The sequence below is a fragment of the Prosopis cineraria genome, unplaced genomic scaffold, assembly GCF_029017545.1.
Source record: "Prosopis cineraria cultivar Desert tree isolate PC_DT_omini unplaced genomic scaffold, ASM2901754v1 PC6, whole genome shotgun sequence".
NCBI lineage: Eukaryota > Viridiplantae > Streptophyta > Magnoliopsida > Fabales > Fabaceae > Prosopis > Prosopis cineraria.
In genome coordinates this window covers 13,399,193-13,419,554 of record NW_026555337.1, presented here as the reverse complement: position 1 = coordinate 13,419,554, position 20,362 = coordinate 13,399,193, and the positions used below count along the sequence as shown (strand labels likewise).

Genomic DNA, 20,362 nt, shown 5'->3' with positions numbered 1-20,362 from the left:
CAGGGCGAGGTGGTGGAGGTGGGGCATCAAAGAACATGCTAAGTTGCTAACCACGGTCCACGACTGGAGTAATTTTGAGGAATTAATAGTAAATATTAATTCAGCAATTACAACAAGAACATAAAGTTAAAATAATAGAAATAAGAATATTGAGATGGATATTTCAGCATACACATATAGATAAAATTCAAAACGAAAATATATAAAAAAAAGTGAGTGTAACACTTATTAAAAAAAAAAATAGTAGAAAACTGTTTGAGATGGTTTTGATATATACAAAAAAAACTACAGGAGGCCTCTATAAAGAGAGTAAAATGGATAATTTTAAGCCCTATTAAGAGAAGTAAAAAAAGGTCAAAGAAAATACTAATGGAAATTGTTGACTGAGACCTCTTAGTTAACAATATTCCAAAATGAAACTTTATTTGGACTAAATAATACTTGCATTTCATAGAGAAGGACCCGATAAATATATAGGTAGGGATAGGAGAGAGTGAATCTAATTAAATCCCTAAACACTCTCCTAAAATCTCTAATAATATAAATCTAATTAAAGACTCTGAAAAGAATGTTACAAGATGAGAGGAGAAAAAAGGAAAATTAGGTCAGAGATAGGCCCAGTAATATAAGTTACATATCCAATACTAAAAGCTTGATAAATGACAAAGCACAATAACATTATACAATCCATATAGCCAACCCCACTTAATAGAATAAGGTTTGTTGTTGTTGTTAAGAAGGTAACTCTGACTTTTCACCAGAACATGGTAGAGGATAGGATGCTAATGGGGAATCATAGATTTGGTGATTATTAATTATCACCATTACCACTATAAAAAAGCAACCAAACATTTTTCATGGTAATGCAATGAAGATTACTATTGCAAGGTTGTAATGGAGTTGAATCAAAGGGATTCATGTTCTCAGTCATTTCCATCATTCACAATTATTCCATTTCATTCATAACTAGACCATAACCCATGCAATGCATGGGACAACATTTGATTATTGAATAATCATATTTATAGTCATAACTATTATTATGTTAATAAAATAATGACTTTTGTAGTATACTAGCGTAGGAAAAATATAGTTTTTGCAGAACAATGCAACACTTCATCGCTTCAAAAGTCATTACACAGTTGTAAGCAAGTGGTAAACGCATGAACATTGTCTTATTATTTCAGAAGATGCTAACACAGGAGTATCATCATCATTACAACATCATCTTTAGTCAGAAACATTGCAACCAAGGAAACATGAATTTCAACCATGAACAATATCATAAAATCCAGATCTATAATACTTGCCAATCACAGGTTCTAATGGTGATGGTCCTGAACATAACGCAGGCCACAATACTTGCAGACAGCGGGTTCAGCCAAGTCAAGGCATATAAATTCAATTGGGTGCCCAAGTGCGGGATTGCTATCTGCAACCATGAAGAGCAGCATCCAAATTAGTTATCTTCCTACTTTCGAGGTGATAATTTAGCTGCAGTAGATAAGAGCTGCAATATAATAGTATACAGACGCTGGCGTGCATAAAATTATATCTAAGGACACAACCTAAGAAAATTAGGTCTAAAGACATTAAAAATAATTATTGTTTTCAAAAACTAAAGTTACTACTAGGTTCTGCGCCAGGTGTTAAAAGTAAATACCAAGTTTTAAGCAACTCGTAACAAAGTTATACGAAACTACAACCTTCCAAGAATCTGATAACAACTTGATAGTAACTCACGTAAAACCTGGTAGTAACTTTAGTCTTTGAAACTACTGAAGATTTAAAAAAAAAAAAAATCTTTTCAGCTAAATGTTTGAAGATTTAGATCCTTTGACATAATTTTAACTTCACTGGAATGATGTCGGGCAGAAAGGAAGGATATCAGAATTTGCAGAAGTTTCACCTCCTTCGCAAGCAACAATCCTGCCTTCCACCTTGATAGGAGGAACTTCATTAATCAGCTCCATTGGGGATTTCTTGCTCGTATCCTATTTAAAAAGGCAGTATAAGTTTTACAACATTCAGAGCTCAATTCAGCAAGCAAGTAAAGAATTTAATACTGGAAAGTAACCCATATAACCAAAGCACAATAAGTCAACAACACAATAAGAAATAACAAGATTGGAGTCAATTGAAAGGAGACGCTAATGTTCAATAACATTAGGTCAGCCACATATTCCATTACATCATGCGGGCAACAACCTCAAGTTCCTAACTTGTCTACTACTTCACACATTGTCAGTGAAAGTGGACATTGAGTTCTAAAAATGGTCATGAACCACAAGAAATGGCTTCAAATGTCAATTTTTCAGAAGAATAGATGTAATCCTGGTATTCATAAGATAAAAAGAACCATTCCTTTCCTATAAAAATAGATTTTGACAGTTTCCATAACGTTTACAGCTCACGGAACAGTCAACTGATACAGCTAGATATTGCATTTATCCAATCGTTTCCACATGGTGGGACAAGAGCTAGCAAAAACAATGCAATCCAATTAAAGTCAAACAAATTTCATTAATCTTGGTCTGATATTGAATAATTTTCAGAGTGAAAGCCATATCACTACATATATATTCACAATACAAAGCACACAAACAAGGGGAGATACTGCACAAACTAATTTTTATGCTTTCATATTTTCATCATGTTACTCTATGATTTTAGTTTTAACTTTTAAATAAAACAAATTCATCAGAAGTGTCTCCCACAATTTCTCATCTCAATCTCCAAAAATGCACTAAATTAAACCATTGTGGATGTGTCAAAAATGTTTCCCTTCCTGCTCCTTTAATCATCAACAAAGTAATTTAATAAAACAATAAAACAAGCAATAATTCTTTTTCCAGGCTAGCTGAGCACTGCAGCTATGCAGCCCAGCTCATTTGTTGCATTATAAAAAAGGGGTGAGCGGGAGTGAAAGTGGTGCACGTGGATTGAGTTGCTTTCAGCTGAAATTGCAACTCTTGGTCCAAAAATCTTCAATATTTCATCTGGTGACTTCTCTAAAAAATTTTGGTTCGGTTTTCTAAACCAGAACTGGTCCGATGATGACTGATTTAGCTGATTGTTGACCAGTTTTTGACCAGTTTTGTCATAAGCCAATTTTTGGGGTTATCCAGGATTGGACCATAAGCCAGTTCCTTTCAACTAGTTGGTCCAATCCATTTTTTAAAACCTTGTTACCATCATATGGATCTTGATCAATGACTTCTTTAATGTCCTTCTTGGTCAACCTTACCTCTCTTTCTAGGGATAAAAACTATCTGCCGACCCATCCTTATTGGCACCGCCACTGGCCATCTATACACATGGCCAAAACAATCTTAAAATATTTTCTATCATTTTCTCCTCAATAGGTGTCATGCCAACTTATCTTCTTATATGATCATTACATATCTTATCCTTTCTTATTGCAATCCCATTTTGTGCTCATGTTGCCTCTTCAATACCCAACATTCACTGTCATATAGCAATAGCACTGCGAGCCTTATAGCAAATTAGCAATTCCATAAAATTTCCCTTAAATTTCGTAGGAACCTTGCAATCACAAAGAACTCCCAATGTTCCACCATTTCATCCACCTTACTTGTATCCTATGCATAACGTCATCATCCTAGTTCTTGGCCTCAAAGGACAGGTCCCACTAGACTTTATGGGCCTTCCAGTGCCAACTTTATACCGTTATATGGGATTAAAAGAAACCAGATGAACTATCAAGGATTTCAGACAGCAACGGATCGCATCTACACGACAACATAGAAATCCTTATCTGAGAAGCATTTTTTAGGGGGAAAAATCCTACTAATTGATTTTTAATGAATTATTGATGACCTCTGCTCAAAAAAAAAATTTATTGATTACCTGCATCCACTTGGCGGTGTGGTTGCTGACTTGACCACGTACAAGACTTAAACTTCTTGTGGTTAATGACAATTTGGAAGATTGAACGAGTGTCTTGAACAGACTTGACGCCATTTCTGGGAGAGAATCAGCAGAGGAAACCACCAGCAATTACTGACTCGGAGAAAGCCTACCTGAAAAAATCGAAATCAACAAAAACAAGCAAGTTAGCAGAATTGATCGAGAAGGAACCGCAAAGGAGTTAGCAATAGAACAATTCCAATAAAACAGGAAAACATATTAAACGAATATGTATCCTGAATTGTATCAAAGCTTCATGAAGCAATGCTAAAAAGGAGATAGAAGCGACGGATACTCACAGGGGAAGAGCTTCGCCGATATCCGTACTGGTCGACGGAATTGATCTTCGGAACGAGGAATGACTGTGTTCCTCTCACTAGGCTTCGATCAGGACTTCATGGGCCCAAATTTAAATGGACTTACACATGTTTAAACACCTATACTCAATTCACCAAAAAACAAAAAAAACAAAAACTAATTTTAGTGTCCGTTTAAATTTTAATTAAATATAATAAATTATAAAAAAATTAATTAAATATTAAATTTTAATTATAATTGATTATGTTATAATATAATTTTTTTAAATATTATTTTTTAAAAATTAATTTTAATAGAATTAAAGATATATGAATAATTCATTAAGAATTAATTTTGACTGTATAAATTATCATAAGAGACATTGCTTTTTAAAATTATATATCTAATTAATTATAAAAATTTAAATTATATTAATATTAACAATTTTTATTTACATAAATGAATAACTTAATATATTTTAGTTAAAATAAATTTAATAAAAGAAAAATATTTAATTTTTAAATACCAAACATCAATTTTACAATAATTAATGAAGATGATGATATACAATTTAATCTGTAATGACATCATAAATATGAGTAATATTTAATAAAGATGCTAAGCACTGCCTAAAAATTTTGGTAACATAAAAAATGTAACAATGTAGTAAATAATGCAAAATATCTCTCTAGACTTTTGTAACAATTTTTATATTAAATTAAATTAATTTTTCTCTACTAATTAATATTTTAATTAAATTAGTTTTATAAAAAGTGCTAAGTGGAGAGTGGTAGTTGACAGAAACTTATGCTATTAATTTTTTTGAGAATTTAAAGTTTGAATTTTATTAAACAAATAAAAAAAAGAGTTCGTTTTAGATTTATTAAATTTTGTGGTTTTATTGTAACTTTTTTCTTGAGCCTTTCTTGTAATTTTTTCATATTTCGTAGATGATCTGAATTCAAAAGCTGAATCTAGAAGCTTTGAGCAAAAAAATTTTTTTTGGCAAAAATTAATTTTTTGGATAAATTGGTGTTTGAATAATTTTGGCAAAAATCAATTTTTTGCCTCAAATAATTAATTAAAATGCCATCCAAACATGCACCTAGCTTCTAGCCCACGAGCCACATATTCAAATCTCACCATTGAGTGAAGTTTTTATATTCAACTCACCTAAACTTTTATATAAAAAATTCAAAAAAAATAAAAGAGGAAGAAATTAAATAAGAAAATGAGAGTGAATATTTAATAGAAATTATTTTTTAATATATATCAAAAGTTTTTCTTTTTAAACTAAAAAAATTGTGGGTAATTGTTGGTAGGCTAAATTATACATTATACCCTGAATTTTGAATCACATGCACATAACTTCTTTAACATTCAAAATTTTACAAGGAACCCCCTCAACTCTTATATTTATGCAAATAACTTTGTATGATTAATTGTATATATTAATTATTTACAAATAACTTAAAGTTTAGGAAGTTATATGTATATCAATCAAAGTTTGAAGGCTTAAATTCACACGAAAATAAAGTTAAAGTGAGTATATAATTAATGGTTAGGGATTATTTGTATAAATATGAAAGCTTAAGGAGGTTTATTATTAAGTTTTGGAAAAATTAATTTTTTAGCTCATTAGCTTTTAATTCACTTATAATTTAGTTTCTCAACTCTAACTCGCTTTTGACTCATTTCTTCAACTTTTGACTTACTCATAATTAAGTCTCGCAACTTTTGTTAATTCTTTTTTTTTCATATTAACTTAGATTCTACATCAAAGAGTAAGAGGAGGATATTTTAAATCAATTAATGAGTATTTCTTTTATTCCTTTTATTTAATAAGGATGATTTTTTAAGAAAATTTGAAAAATATGGATCGAGTTAGAAGTGAATCAAAAGTTGAGAGATTGAGTCGTAGCGAGTCATAATTGAGATATTGAATTGCAAGTAAGTTAAAAGTTGAAGGACTAAAAGATTAATTCTTTTAAAATTTTAAAGGTTAAGGGGGTTATTTATATATGATTCAAAGTTTAGGAGAGTTTTGTATAATTTAACTTTATTATTGCTTAAAAAAATTAAGTGATCAATTTAAAAAAAAATAGAGAGAACTCAATGATATTCATTCAAGACTAGCTTAATTACGAAGAATAAATATTAAATCTTTTTTTACCTGGAATAAATATTATATCTTAGAAATGGTTAAAGATTCAAATCCTCATAATGTAACAAAATCTCCTGGCGAATTTAAGAGAATAAATTATCTTCCATAATAAATTATATTTAATGGTTGAATCAACATAAAATATGAATCAAACTTTTTCAGCTGCTGGAATAGTTCTTATGTTTTTTTTTGGCCAACTAATTATATATCTTTTAGATACACACACACACAGATTGTTATTATATTCAAAGCACAAAATTATAATCATAATATTGGCATTTACTACAATTTTAGATATACAGCATCTTCAATTATCAAATATATCCATCTAAAGAGAATTGATAAAATTTTAAATAACTTAATAATGTCTTCTCTAAATTTTACATATTTATCTCATTGGGCATGTTCCACATCTTGATCATTCTGTTGTTTATTTTTATTGATTTAATCTATTTCGCTCCCTTCTTTATCAGCAACTAAACGGCCCCTAAAAATAATGTCGTTTCATTTAGGAAAGCTCAACTCCTCATACAAATCATGTTAGGTCTTCTTCCTACCTTCAACTGCCTTGTATATTTTCATGTAGTTTAAGATGAATCTCATGGCTCACAATTTAGAAATAATATAATTTCTTACCATTTTTTATAATAATGATTATTGATGAATGGTCATAATTAAAAAGTGGGAGGAAAATGATGGTTAAAAAAAAAATGGAGAGACTCCTCTTTCAATGATTGATTGATAATGATACTCATGGACAGTCTTCTATACTTATTATCATTTCACCTATGAAAAAATAATTTAGTAAAATTAAATTACTCGTTATATATTCGTTTTTTTTCTTCTTAATTTTCATGTCAAAAGCCTCGATAAATGACACCCAAGAGATGGAGAGTGTGTTAAAACTTGAAAGAATCCAGACTGATCCTGCAAGCCTCCACTTCAAAGGAGCATAGATAGAGGTCTAAACGAAGGTGGTCAAATTCTTTATTATTATTATTATTATTACAACTGGAAATCTATTACTGAGCTAAAAAAAAAAATTACAACCAGAAACTAAAAGGCAAAGCAGAAAAACAGGGATTAACTACTCTCATTCATCATTCTCCATCTCAAGAATTAGAGATTAAAGTAGTCAAATTTATCATATCCGAATTCAAATTCAAACTAAAAAAAATTAATCATTTAATTCATGAAATTTTATTCAGCTAGAGCTTAATGCTTGAACTTTAACATAACATAACTCAATTTTTATAGTTTGATACCATTGAACTTCATTCATTGTTTAACTTGAGACAGCTCAATCCTTATAGTTTTCATTATTTAAAATATTAATTCATATATTTTAGACAATAAAATTATAAAAAATAAACTCACTCTCAACTAATTTTGATTCAAAATATAAGTAATCCAATGTATATAATTTTTTTTCTCATTTTCCTCTTGTATTTATTAACATAAATCCTCATGCAAAGTTATCCCTAACTTATCATGCATTGATATTTGGGACTAGAAGTCAAAAACAAAAAGCAATATATATTTTTATAAAAATAAAAAAAGAAAATTAATCTTTTAATTCTCCAACTTTTAATTCACTTGTAATTCAATCTCTCAATTATGACTCGCTGTAACTCAATCCTTCAACTATGATTCGCCTATAACTTAATCCTTCAACATTTGAATCACTTATAATTTAATCTCTTAACTTTTGTCAATTCTTTTTTTTTTCATGTTAGCTTAGATTTTACATTAAAGAATAAGAAGAGGGTATTTTAAAATAATATATGAGCATTTTTTTATTCCTCATGTTTGATAAGAAAAATTTTTTAAAAAAATAAAAAATAAGAACTAAATTATAAGTGAATTAAAAGTTAAAAAATTGAATCGCAGTGAGTTATAATTGAGGAATTGAGTCGCAACGAGTCATAATTGATAAACTTAGTTATTAGTGAGTTAAAAATTGAAAGATTAAAAGATTAATTTTTTCAAATAAAAACTTTATTAGTATGTGAATTTTTTTTTAAATTGCTTATATTTTGAACTAGATGAAGTACTGTTTGAAACTTAAAAGACTAACTTAATGTTTTAAATTATTAAAATTATAAGAACCAAATCGTACCTAGGTAAAATATAAGGATTTGAATTTCAAAGTCAATTATAAAGACTCAATTGCACTAAATCAAAGTTTTAAAACTGAATTTCAATAAATCAAAACTATAAGAATCAAATGATCAATTTTTTCATAATCATAAATTAAGATAACATGAGAGACCCCTGAATTGTATCAGAGGATGGCTGCCCAGCCAAAGCAGTTTCATCAAGTATTCAAATGGCCCGCTGTAAAAGAGAATTCATCTCGAGACGTTTTCGGGAGTGTCTTATGATAATCCCAGTGGGTTAATTTTATTATTGAGGCCAAGTCAAAAAATACTTGAGAAAATGCTTAAATTTACAACTGAGAACAACGGAATGCTTGGATTGTACGATGGGTGAATCCATCTAGATTCAGATTTATAATTCAATGACATTCAGATTAAGGTAATTACATAGCCAATTATCCTGTCTGAAAACCTTCCAAAAGATTGTGCAGCTAAACATTTCCAACTTATCTTGAGTGGAAGTGCACAGCCAGAAGTAAAAAAATAAACCAACAAAGATCGACACAAGTTAAAATTTACACCAGAGTGAATTCCAAAATTAATCCTATACTGGTACATACGGTGGACACTGGTAAAAAATTAGCCAGAAACGACTCCTTAGAAGTTAAAAACACAGGTGGCTATCTGTGACTGACTAACCCTACAGAGTGACTGGGCTGGCTGTATTCTTAACCGTCATGAAGGTGTATTGATTAACAAGAAACTACTTTACAAAAGTATATAGACATGCTAAAATAAAGCGAGAGGGGCGGAATATAATTGCAGATCAATGCTCGTGCTTAACTCTTGCCTTCAAGATTCCAGGGAGAGGTGGCGAGGTCGGAGTTCTAACCGGTTGGTTTGAAACTGACGGAGTGACCTGCGCCTGATACAAGCCTGACATGCTAGAACCTTCACCGCCGTCGGCAAGATTTTGTGTCATATTATCATTCTGTGGTCTCTCACAAAATTTCATTGCCTTGAGGACATAGTTGTCATCATGTAGCTCAAAAGGGGTGCTGCGGACAGAGAGGAGAAAGTATGCTTAGATTAAAAATGAAAGATTTTGAAAATTTAAAATTTCAGATGTGAAAGACATAAAGGAGGTGGGGGGATGCACTTCCCAACATGGACAAAAAAGCTTTCTCCATTAGTGATGTAATTTAGACATGATGTTTCCCCCGATGGAAAATAAACAATGGAAATAAAAACAAATTTTAGTTAGTTTTTGTAAAGTTTCCAATTTCAGGTGACTTGTATTTGCTCAAGGATGATTATTCTCGAGCTAAGTTGGGTAATGAGAGGCCCTAATAAGTGATTTAATGATAAGGATGAGTTTGATTCATGAATTGCAGCCATCACTGAATTTTCAAGATTTAGAGGGATTTGCTTAGAACATGTCATTTCTAAAAATAGATTTTGATGCCTGTTAGCCATAATTTAAAGTGTTGCCGCCCTTGGTTAATTTAGAATGTTTGACATGCATGGAAAACCTAGTGGTTTGAAAATACTAATCTTGACCAAAAATGGTTAAATGAAGAAAAATATCATGAAACCCATAGATACTTACCCTAAAATGGGTTTACTACGGACATGATAAGAATATGAATTTTACAGCTAAGACGAATTTAGATGTGAAAATTGGCAAGGGCAAGCATAGTTAGGTATTCTAGAGCAAGTCTTACTGGATCTAAAACCAGCATATGCTATGGACATTCACGTTTGCCCAATTTGTTATGTCTTTGTAGATTGTGTCGTGTGGGGTGTTCTATGAAATTTTGGAGTCGAGTGCAAATAAGATTCAAAAGAAAGCCTGAGATACCTTGGCATTGGTTGAACATCCAACATCCAAAAGGTAGTAATATTATCATGCGGCAACACTACTATGTAGCAATACTACTATTCTTGTATGCAATGTTGTTGCTTCAGCATTTTGGTTGTTTGTATGAAATATTAGAGCTAAGTGCACATAAAGATCTTTCATGAGCCATGGCTGAAATGCCTTTACGACAAGAAAAGGGCAAGAGATTGACGAGGCGATCCCTCCCAATTATGCCCTTTTTTCGGGCCTAACCAAATTAAGCTAGTTGGGTGAAGCAAGTTTACATGAGTTCACGGCCATTTACTTGTTCGCATGAGTATTCTACCACCTCAGCAGTCTTAAACTCTTGACCACGTTTTTCAACCCAAATTTTGCAACCTCTGCATTTACCTATTAATAGGATATAGCAATTTCCTATTCTTGACTACGTTATGACACTACTAAACCAATCAATTTTCACATTCAGCCCATAAAGAAAAGTATTATAATCAAGTTGGAAATGTTACTTAATTTCTTCAACATCTAAACTTTATCCTCAACCTTTTTATTCATCAACTCGCACCACCTCTGACTTATCTTAATCACTCAAAACAATATATCATCCCGGGATGTTCGTTTCTCTAGATATATCAATGATAGAGTTGCTGCTGGTGATCTTGATTTGTTCTTAAAATCCATTGGCTTGTTCCCTGGTTCTTTGCATGATAGGAGGAATGATTTGACATTTGAATTCTTTGGGTTTGCCGTCCACATGCTTGTTCATTATTGAGCTTTTTTATCTGAAATCAAAATCCATAAATTATCTTTGACCAAGTCTTTATGGAAGACCGAGGATCCCTATGACTCTGAGGTTTTTATTTGGACTACAATTGTTAATAGAATTAATACAAATGACCTGCTTCAGATTCAGGCCCAATATGGCTACAATAACAATGGATGTTCAGACTTCAGAGACAAAATACTCCCCCTAGTCCTATTTACCCTCTAATGAATGTTGGAGAAAGAAAATATATTGTTAAAGTATGCATATTTAATAGGGACAAAGTTGAAAAATTATTAGATTTTTAGATAGGGTTAATGAGTTCTGAGGTTTTTCTTAGTTTCGGTATAACAGTTAGAAGTGACTTATAAATAGAACTAAGGAGTATTCTTTTTCTGTATTTTGAAGTGACATGAATAGGAAGATAGGTGATTTAAGTTAATCAACATTTTGTTTCTTTGGCTGTTCTATAAGTGACTTCAGGCATAAAGTTCATTGGTTTTGAGCAGAATAAGAAGTGCAAAGTCCTTTGGCAGTGTGCTTAGCTTGCAGGCTTGAGGTACCTTTGGTTAGAAGGGAATGAAAGAGTTTGCTTACTTGTGGATTTCAGGAAGAGTGTCCCTTATAAGCTAATGTCTTCACGCTTATATTCATGGTTTTGGGTTGATCATATGTTTTTACTCGTTATCCATAAACTCTTTTCTAGGCAAAAGGAAAGATATCAGATAAACCCACCCATGCTTTCAAAAACAATATTGGCTATCCAAAGAAGCTTTCTCACCTGTTGAAATCAAAATGTACAAGCTGCATATCTTCTGATATTTCCACTTCAACAGTTGCATGGGGACGAGTCTACAGTTTCAAGAAATTGGGGGACGAGGGGAATCAGAAAGACTATCAGAAAATACTTTGAGAGCCACACAACATTATTATGTAAATTTTCTAATTTAAAATTTCTTCCTTCCTTTAAAATCTGACCCTTCATTAAATTTTAACAAGGTGAAGTCTTCTAAGTTCAATAACTATGATTCCTACCATAATCCACAACATAAAAATGTGAATAAAATGCTGAAAAGATGGCCTGAGAGTTCAGCGAACTAAAATTGTTAGCTAATGATATGATTCTAGTATATAAAATATTTTACAGCAAATATGATGAGAAAGATAACCCCCCAAAAACCATGTCAGACATTTCAACACAACAACAACAAGCTTTATCCCAGTAGGTGGGGATGTCAGACATTTGTATTAAGTCAACATATTACAAAGAATATTCAGATCAAGAAAAAATGAGGAAGAATTTCAAGTGAACAGATTCACCAAAAAATTCAGAAGATAGTATACCTGTACAAGAATAAAAGGTAAGGCTACACCTCCACTGGGAGCATTTCCTGAGCCATATAATTGCTCATTTCGTTGTATGAGATTCTGAAGACCTATGTACTTGATGTAATAAGACAAGGAGTCAGCAAACAGACACTAATCAGTGGAATAGAAGCCATTTGTCAGTACTTATAACCAACAGCACATTCCAACTGGAAACAACAATAAATTCTTTGAACTGAAAAATTGGTATTTCATTCCCAAAATTAAATCCATTAACAAGAACTTACTTGCTCCTCCAGCTCTTGCAGGTAGGCAGCTTTCTTTTCAATCCGATTCCTAAGCTGAAGACGCTCCGACTGGATAAATTACATTAGACGTGTCATGATCCTTCCGTGCATTTTCGCATTATCTCAGAACATTGAAGGGAAAGCATAAATCAGTTGACCCATTAAAGATCATGTGAAAATGTATGCAAACCTTTAATTCTTCAATATCATTCAGACTTGTACGAGGGAGACCCTTCCATTGAATTTCCTTTTTATCCTTGGAAATTATATCCATTGCCATGAGAACATTCAAAGCATCATAAACCCTTCGACGAATGTTTTTCTCATCATATTGTTGCTGTCAAGTATTTGCACTCAATAAGTCAAGAACATCTAACTGAAACTTTCATTTAGTATATTGCAATGGATAGAATTAAGAGAGCGCAAACCTGATCAGGAGTTGAAACACTACTGCTTGGGTCAGCAAATTCAGCCACAAGTTCATCTGCAACCTAGTAGAATAAACTACAATCTTCAGACACATTAAATTGAAGGAAACAAAGTGGAGATTAGCAACTTGTCCAAAGAAAGAAAAGACAATATTTTGCGAAGAATCTAACTCAATCAGTTCCTGTAACATGTTGGGAAACAAAGAAAGACCTGGCAGGATAGGTACCACGCCAAAAGATATCCTGATTGTCAACCTTTCCCCAGAACCATTTAAACACCATTCAAACAATTCTAACATGTAAATGCCAGAAAAAGTCTCCTAAACTACAGGTACAACAACAACATAATTTGCCAACAATGCAAATTATCTTATTATTATATTTCTTCATATTGTTATTTCATCCCACCAGTTAAACCTATGCAGTAACCCTGTATCCATGCCAAATAGGCCCTCATACCTTCCATTTAATATGCAACAACAGTGAAATGCTTGGTAGTTACAAAGTTTACTGATTGGGAATCCCATTTGAAATCTAAGCCCAAATATGAATATGATTTCACAGTTACTAGATAATAGTATTGGTGATTAGAGGACTTAGCATGCATTACACAACTGCAATTCCATATCTAGCTTCATGAATTATATTCAGAACCTAAAGAGCTTCTCAAGTCTCCAAGACACCAATGAGAGACATTAACTTGTTCAGATAGAATATCATGACTCATATAAAGTTGAAACAGGAGAAAGTTGGGAGGGTATATGGATAGTTCTGTCATGAAGAGGGAGAAACTTCCCTCATGTATCATCATATGTGGTCTAATGTATTATCAATCATCTAGAGTTAGTTTCCTATGTGTTGTCTGCCGTCAATTTCTCATGAGGGTACACTGTCAACTTCCAAGGAGTTAATTATGTTCAGTTATCCTAATGTCAGTTAATTTCCTTGTAATATATATGCACTGCACTGACGATTAGAGAATGGATGTGAAGTATTATCCAGTCTAATATCTTTGAAATTCTCCCTTTGGCTTTATTAGACTATGAACTTCATATTCTGGCTCATAATCTCATAAAGAATTCCTTCCTTTCCCTTCATTATCATCTATTTCTGTATTTCTTCGAGTTCCCAAGAAGTTCCCTAGAATTTTACTATAAGTTCCCCAGAAATTCCCCAGAATCTACCATATTCATGACTAAAATTTGAGCACCAAGATTTAACATCTCACTACTCTCCCTCCACCTTAAAGACAATAATACAGCCTGGCATATTACTTTTCTTCTCTTTTTTGCCCAACAATAACAAATTCATTATATAACCTACTGCATAAAATTGAAGCAAAGAATTAATACATGTGACAGATAATAAAGAAATCACCTAACCTCATTGTAAGTGGTTCTTCCCTTACTTTCCACCTTTTCACATACTGCAGAGAAACAACAATAAATTACTGAGTAAACACGAGCAGCAACTACATAAAATTAATGTCGGGTAATCTGTGTTAAGAGCAAAAGCATATAAAAATAAATCACCATAAATTTGCAATTATTAAAGCATGCAAGATGCAACTCTGCTGGGCAATTAAAAACAAGAACAAAAAGGTAAGATGGACATATAAAAAACCTTTCATGCTAAATTGGCGAAGCCCCCTTCCACTCTTGTCACCTCCGACAGCACGCTGGCCTCTCTTTTTCTTCTTGCTTCTGTTCAAAAGCCAAGAATGAGTAAGAATAGAATCACTTTGTAAACCAAAAACATAAAAATCATCTAGAAAGTTGTAAAACCACATGCATATAATTGACACTTCCAAGTACTAATTAAAAATTCATATCAATATCTAATTCCAAAACTATATAAATGTGTGAGCACATGTTGCCTTTAACCACAACTAGTAACAAAACAATTCAGTGTACATCAGGAAATAAACAAACAAACCACATTCAACAGTGTAATCTGCCACAACCTTGAAAAGGAAAGCCACCAATGCGCAGAGCATTAAAAACTACACATTTACTAGAACCTCACAGAATAACAGAGAACTCACGCAACTGCTCCCTGGGATCCAGCATCATCACCATGGATGTCGAGATGATTAAGTCTTAGAAAAGTGTTATCACTAGCCGGCGTAGCCATTGTCTGCTCACTCCGACTGGATGGTGACCCTACACTTTTACTCGTGGAAATTGATTGGCCAGAAAGTGTTGTTCCACGACCTAGCAGCTCATCCTCCTCTTCCTCTCGACATGGTTGCTGAGGTCGTGTCCCCATTTTGGTAAGTTATTTAATAACAAATCCCAATGATACAAAATGACTTTGATTGAACTGGAGATCTGAGGTAGTTCAAATGGTTTCCTGCATGATATAAACTAAAGTCAATTCAGTAGCGCTTCAATTGCCACTGTTAAACAAGAGATGGTCCATATAATAATGACAAAAAAGTGTGAAAGAGCACCAGAAAAGACCTTTTACAAATTATTCAGTTAGAATGAAAATATAATAAGGTTTCTGTCTTCCTGAGGACTCCATCAAGATTCATAACCATAAATAAAAACACAAACCGAAACTGGATAGATACACAAATCAGTGAACAGAATAACTTAGTTCCTACCACATAACATGAGTAGCACTTATGAAAATGCGAATCAACACAGGAGCTGCAGACCCAATTCAGAATTATTGGATAACGACAATGATTCTTACCGCGCATGGAAATCAATAATGTTTCTGAATCAGTCTGCTAATGGAAGACAAACATATGAAGAGAGAGGGGAATCGACATAAGAGCTCAGTAGCAATATGTTTCTCAGCGTGCACACCACCTAAATTGAAAGTTAAACATATCAGAATAAAAATATAAAATGCAAGATACGTAGTTGAAAGTTGAAACATGCAAATAGGTGCCTTAAGTAATTACAAAAATCTCATGCACGGTTACACTTTTGTAACAAACAAAAAATATACTTGATTATTTATAAGTCCCCAAAGATGAAAACTGAAGCAAAAATGGAAACTTCAGCAGTAATTTTAGAAACTGTTCACATAACCTTTTTCCATATTTAGACAATGTCTTTGCCTCAAAAGTTAAGGAATCATCTAACAATTGCTATCCTAGATCGGGATGCTGCCAAAGTAAGCAAACTACTATTTCCTGCTGTCAGAGTTCAACAAAGCCATGCATTCAGATTTCCCAAATGCTTCTTCATAATCAAGTAAAGTCCATTCTCCTCCAGAAATAAATATAAAAGCTGAGAGACTAACATGTATTATGCAATTTTGCAAACTGAAAAGCTAAACATTCTGTATCATAGAACTAAGGCTCCAAGATCCGCAACAAAGTTTCACAAAATGTCAGCTGGGATTAACAAAACTGTAGATAGAAAAGCCAAAATTGATCAACTACAATCTCTTCGTGTGAAACTTAAATTTATTCTAGTATCTGCCATAGGAAATGTAACACTAAATTAAACCCTAGAGGATCTCACTCCATAATAACCTAATAAAGTTCAACACTACTACAGTAACGTAATAAAAATCACTTATCCACACAATAATACTTCCAAATATCAGAAAGTTATGCTGACCCCAAAATTCCCCTTGAAAAATAATATATATCTACGATGATGTGTAGTTGTTTACATGCTCTATCAGTATCTAGGTATGATAAACAACACCAGAGACAAGAGGATTACGATGTATGGGTACGGGAGCGTCAGTGGGTAGCTATTTAATTCTAGAGTCCATAATTATTTGACAATCTATAAATTCCCACAATTTCCTTTCATTGCTTTTAACTAATTCTCATATAATCCCCACGGAATTGGAGCCCAATAAAAATAACTATCATCAGAAATTTCAATTCTCTGTCCGGCGACGCGTGGAAAAGAAGACGGAACAGACTTGTACGAAAAATGACCGTGAGAACGCAGACATGGACAACAAAAAACAAAAGAACAAAGAAACAAATAACGAGAGAAGAAAATGGAGAATCCAATGCCTGGAGGAAGGTGGTGGCGAGATGGCGCTAGAGGATGGCAGAGACAGTACGATGATGGCGGTTAGGGCAGATCTGGGTCAGTGAAGCGGGAGCGCGCTACTTTCTTTGTTTACTGCTTTAAGTCTTGGACTTCCGACCGGGACGTTATAGTCTTCTCCGAGGCAGGGGGCTTGAATTTTATTTATTATTTTATTAAATATTAAAATAATTAATTATTATTATTATTTGAATTGAATGCTTAAATAAGTAGTTGTATGGCGGCTATCATAGAGGCACAAGACATTGACAATCACTTCATTCTCTTAAAAAAGCTAGATAAAATTTTAGTCTCTTCAAAACTTATATACGTCTTTCTAATTATATTTTTATTAAATATTTTTTTTGTTAAAAAATATAAAATATTTTTTAAAAAATTTAATATTAAAAAATACAAACATTTTTAGTCTTTCGAAATATAATCATTATTTTTTAAAAAAATACCCATATTGATAATGACTTTATATTTATTATAAGGTGTTTAATAGAATTAATATGAAAAGATAGTGTTAGTTGAAAAATAGGTAACTACTTTATTGAATGATGAGATTCGATCAAAAATACTTTACATTTTTTAACGGAAGAAATACTTTACAATCCTATATACAAGTGCCTTAATAATAATAATAATAATAATTAACTAACTAAAATTAGTGAGTGCTAAAGCTTTTCATTACTTAAGCATGTGGTTAAGGTTCAAATTTCAGCCCTTACATATGTAACAATTTAAATGAAAAAAACCTACTCATTACACTGAATCTGAAAGAGCTCTTGAACTTGTTGTCTAATGGTATAAAAGTTTGTGTATAAGTCAGAAGTTGTGATTTGGTTTTCTTTGTATTTAACTCCAAAAAAAAAAAGTAAAGAAAGAGAGACAGATTGAGAGAAGAATGTGAATCACATGTATGACCAGCACTTTATGGAGCCTCGTTTATAAACTCAATCATTGAGTACTTAACTCAAGGAGCTTGGTATATCTCATTCAATTCAAACATATGTATTTCTCGTACAAGAATGCTATTCTTACACTCAATACCATGTATAGAAAAAGAAGGGAGAATGTCATATATGCCCCAAGAACATCTATTAATTTAAATTAAGTCTCAAATATTAAAATTAAAAATTTACAAGTTCATCTTAATTTTATAACTTTGTTAGGATAAATTTGTAACTCGTGTTAGCTGAACTTATAAATTTTTAAAGTTTGATATTTGAGATTTGATTTGAATTAATTGATTATTCTGTGATCTATCTGTTATTCTCTTGAAAAAAAAAAACAAAAGCAATGGATATCCAAAAAGAAAAAGAAAACAATTATCCAAGAACCCATCCATATGCATGTTGATTCATGAATATGATGTTATAATTAGCATTTTTGAATTCCAATAATTGATAAATTATGATTGTTCACAAACTATAATACTTCCTATGTTTTTTTTAGCTCTCCTAATGATGTTTTGTTGGTGTATCATGTATAAAATATGTTTTGAGTTATGCTCAATAATATTGTCCTTGAGAACAATTCCGGCATAGGGGTTGGAACTCCACAAGATTAAATGAAACTTTCTTATAAAAATAAATAGGTGACAAAACAGTAAAAATAATTTTAAAAAAAATTGAACTCAAAAAATAAAGCACAAGAGAGGAAGAAAGTTGTCCAAAAACTCAAAAGTTCAGAGGTAGTCTCATGCACACACAAATATTTTTAGGCATAAACCTCACAATAACAATAAAACTAAACTAAAGGAGCATTAACCCAACATTTAGAGTTGAAATAAAATATGTATAAAAAAAGAGTTGAAATAAAATATTATTAAAACAAACAATCACTTCAAAATATTATTCCACCGGCACCATTACTAAATTTAATTGTCATCACCCCACTGTTTTAATAAAATATCATTCTACCATTTCATTAAAATATATGTGTGTGTATACATATATCATTTATGAAGCATGTTTCTGGACGTTGGAGATAGCAAATCCGTTTTTAACTATCAATAGAAATAATGTATGGATTAAGCCACTGTTTGATATGTTTGAAACTCAATGCAAACATATCCGTTCAATTATTAAAAGGAATAATAGGTGGTTAATGGCTAATAATGCCACTGTTTAAATAAAATAAAATGGCATTAAGAGTGGACATTGCAACCAATTTAATTAGCATATTGAAATGTGATAATTAGAAGTAAGAGAGGGAGTACCTTTTTCTGCCAAGGTAAACAAGGGAAAATAAATTTATTATTTAAATTTAAATTTAAAGTTAGGTAAATAAAGGCTTTTCCAAAATGCTTTTTTAAATTAATGTTTTTGATTTTTTGTCAAAAATATTTTTACAAAAAATACTAAGACCTTCCCTCTCACGTAGGCAATGAGAGACTTATCTTTCAACACATTAACACAGTAATTAAACAAATCAAACAATTTTTACATTCATACATACTCAAAATTATGTGCTCAAGCGCTCATAATCCCTTTCACAAGGACCAACACATATTGACATTAATACCATCATTTCAAGCACAAGGTATTTTTGAAAAAGCCTACGTTATAATATAATAAAATATTTTACAGAATTTTAAGGACAATTAATTAATATCTTTTTAACCTGAAATACCAATAGAAGTATATGAAAATTATTTACCTCCCATTATAAACATATGATTAATGATTGGTAATTTCATGAATGCCTTACAAATTAAAATGCATGTGACTTACCAATAAAGATTGGTTTAATGAATAAGAATTTGATTTATAACCTATAAGGTCATGGGTTTAAATTTTCTTACTAATGTAAAGATTTTGTTAATAAGCAATTTATAAGTACATCTATAAATACTCTTTGATCTTAGTGAGTGTACCAAACCTAACTCACCTTAACTTTTATTTACCAAAAAAATTACATAGGACTTTCCAAAAACACCTTATATTTATAATGGAGGTCATAATGCCTTTCGAGCTAATAATATGAATCAACTCACAAGTTAGCCCCGTAGTGGATTGTGGGCTTGGCAAGGCGGGGTGGGTTGGCATAACCTGCATTCTACTCGGGTTGTAATTTTGTCAACTTGCAGTGAATTAGTGGGTTAGTAGGCCAACCCGCCAGTAAAAACATATTTTTTATAATATTTTTAAATTTTTAAAATTACAAATTCACCTTTTTTATTATTTTTTTGT

The 20,362-nt window shown here is 31.8% G+C and overlaps 2 protein-coding genes across 6 annotated transcripts; both read right to left on the bottom strand.

The window, feature by feature from the left end:
- Positions 1–1,156: 1,156 nt before the first annotated feature.
- Positions 1,157–4,344, bottom strand: LOC129313769 (NADH dehydrogenase [ubiquinone] iron-sulfur protein 6, mitochondrial). Its single transcript, XM_054957137.1, has 4 exons — positions 4,230–4,344; positions 3,871–4,043; positions 1,910–1,994; positions 1,157–1,432 (listed from the first exon to the last, which is right to left on the bottom strand). The coding sequence occupies exons 2-4, from the start codon at positions 3,982–3,984 to the stop codon at positions 1,323–1,325; spliced, it is 309 nt and encodes a 102-aa protein (XP_054813112.1). The 5' UTR covers positions 3,985–4,043; positions 4,230–4,344; the 3' UTR covers positions 1,157–1,322.
- A 4,520-nt stretch (positions 4,345–8,864) lies between these two features.
- On the bottom strand, positions 8,865–17,265 carry LOC129313429 (transcription factor-like protein DPB). Of its 5 annotated transcripts, none has more exons than XM_054956516.1 (10): positions 17,147–17,265; positions 15,197–15,504; positions 14,776–14,855; positions 14,535–14,578; positions 13,153–13,215; positions 12,915–13,061; positions 12,725–12,793; positions 12,456–12,554; positions 11,893–11,963; positions 8,865–9,548 (listed from the first exon to the last, which is right to left on the bottom strand). In XM_054956516.1, the coding sequence occupies exons 2-10, from the start codon at positions 15,418–15,420 to the stop codon at positions 9,317–9,319; spliced, it is 1,029 nt and encodes a 342-aa protein (XP_054812491.1). In that variant the 5' UTR covers positions 15,421–15,504; positions 17,147–17,265; the 3' UTR covers positions 8,865–9,316. The 5 variants fall into 5 exon arrangements, with proteins under 5 accessions (XP_054812491.1, XP_054812489.1, XP_054812490.1 ...); XM_054956514.1 differs by lacking the exon at positions 17,147–17,265 and adding an exon at positions 15,853–15,977; XM_054956515.1 differs by lacking the exon at positions 17,147–17,265 and adding an exon at positions 15,761–15,899.
- Between the last annotated feature and the right edge of the window lie 3,097 nt (positions 17,266–20,362).

Excerpts from the sequence above, each read along its gene's own strand:
- LOC129313429 (XM_054956516.1), bottom strand. The coding sequence starts at position 15,420 with ATGGGGACACGACCTCAGCAACCATGTCGAGAGGAAGAGGAGGATGAG. Across the intron at positions 12,555-12,724 it reads TGCAAGAGCTGGAGGAGCAA|TACATAGGTCTTCAGAATCT; the intron begins GTAAGTTCTTGT and ends TATTACATCAAG. Across the intron at positions 9,549-11,892 it reads GTACATTTTGATTTCAACAG|CACCCCTTTTGAGCTACATG; the intron begins GTGAGAAAGCTT and ends CTCTGTCCGCAG.
- LOC129313769 (XM_054957137.1), bottom strand. The coding sequence starts at position 3,984 with ATGGCGTCAAGTCTGTTCAAGACACTCGTTCAATCTTCCAAATTGTCA. Across the intron at positions 1,995-3,870 it reads ACACCGCCAAGTGGATGCAG|GATACGAGCAAGAAATCCCC; the intron begins GTAATCAATAAA and ends CTTTTTAAATAG. Across the intron at positions 1,433-1,909 it reads GATTGTTGCTTGCGAAGGAG|ATAGCAATCCCGCACTTGGG; the intron begins GTGAAACTTCTG and ends TCATGGTTGCAG.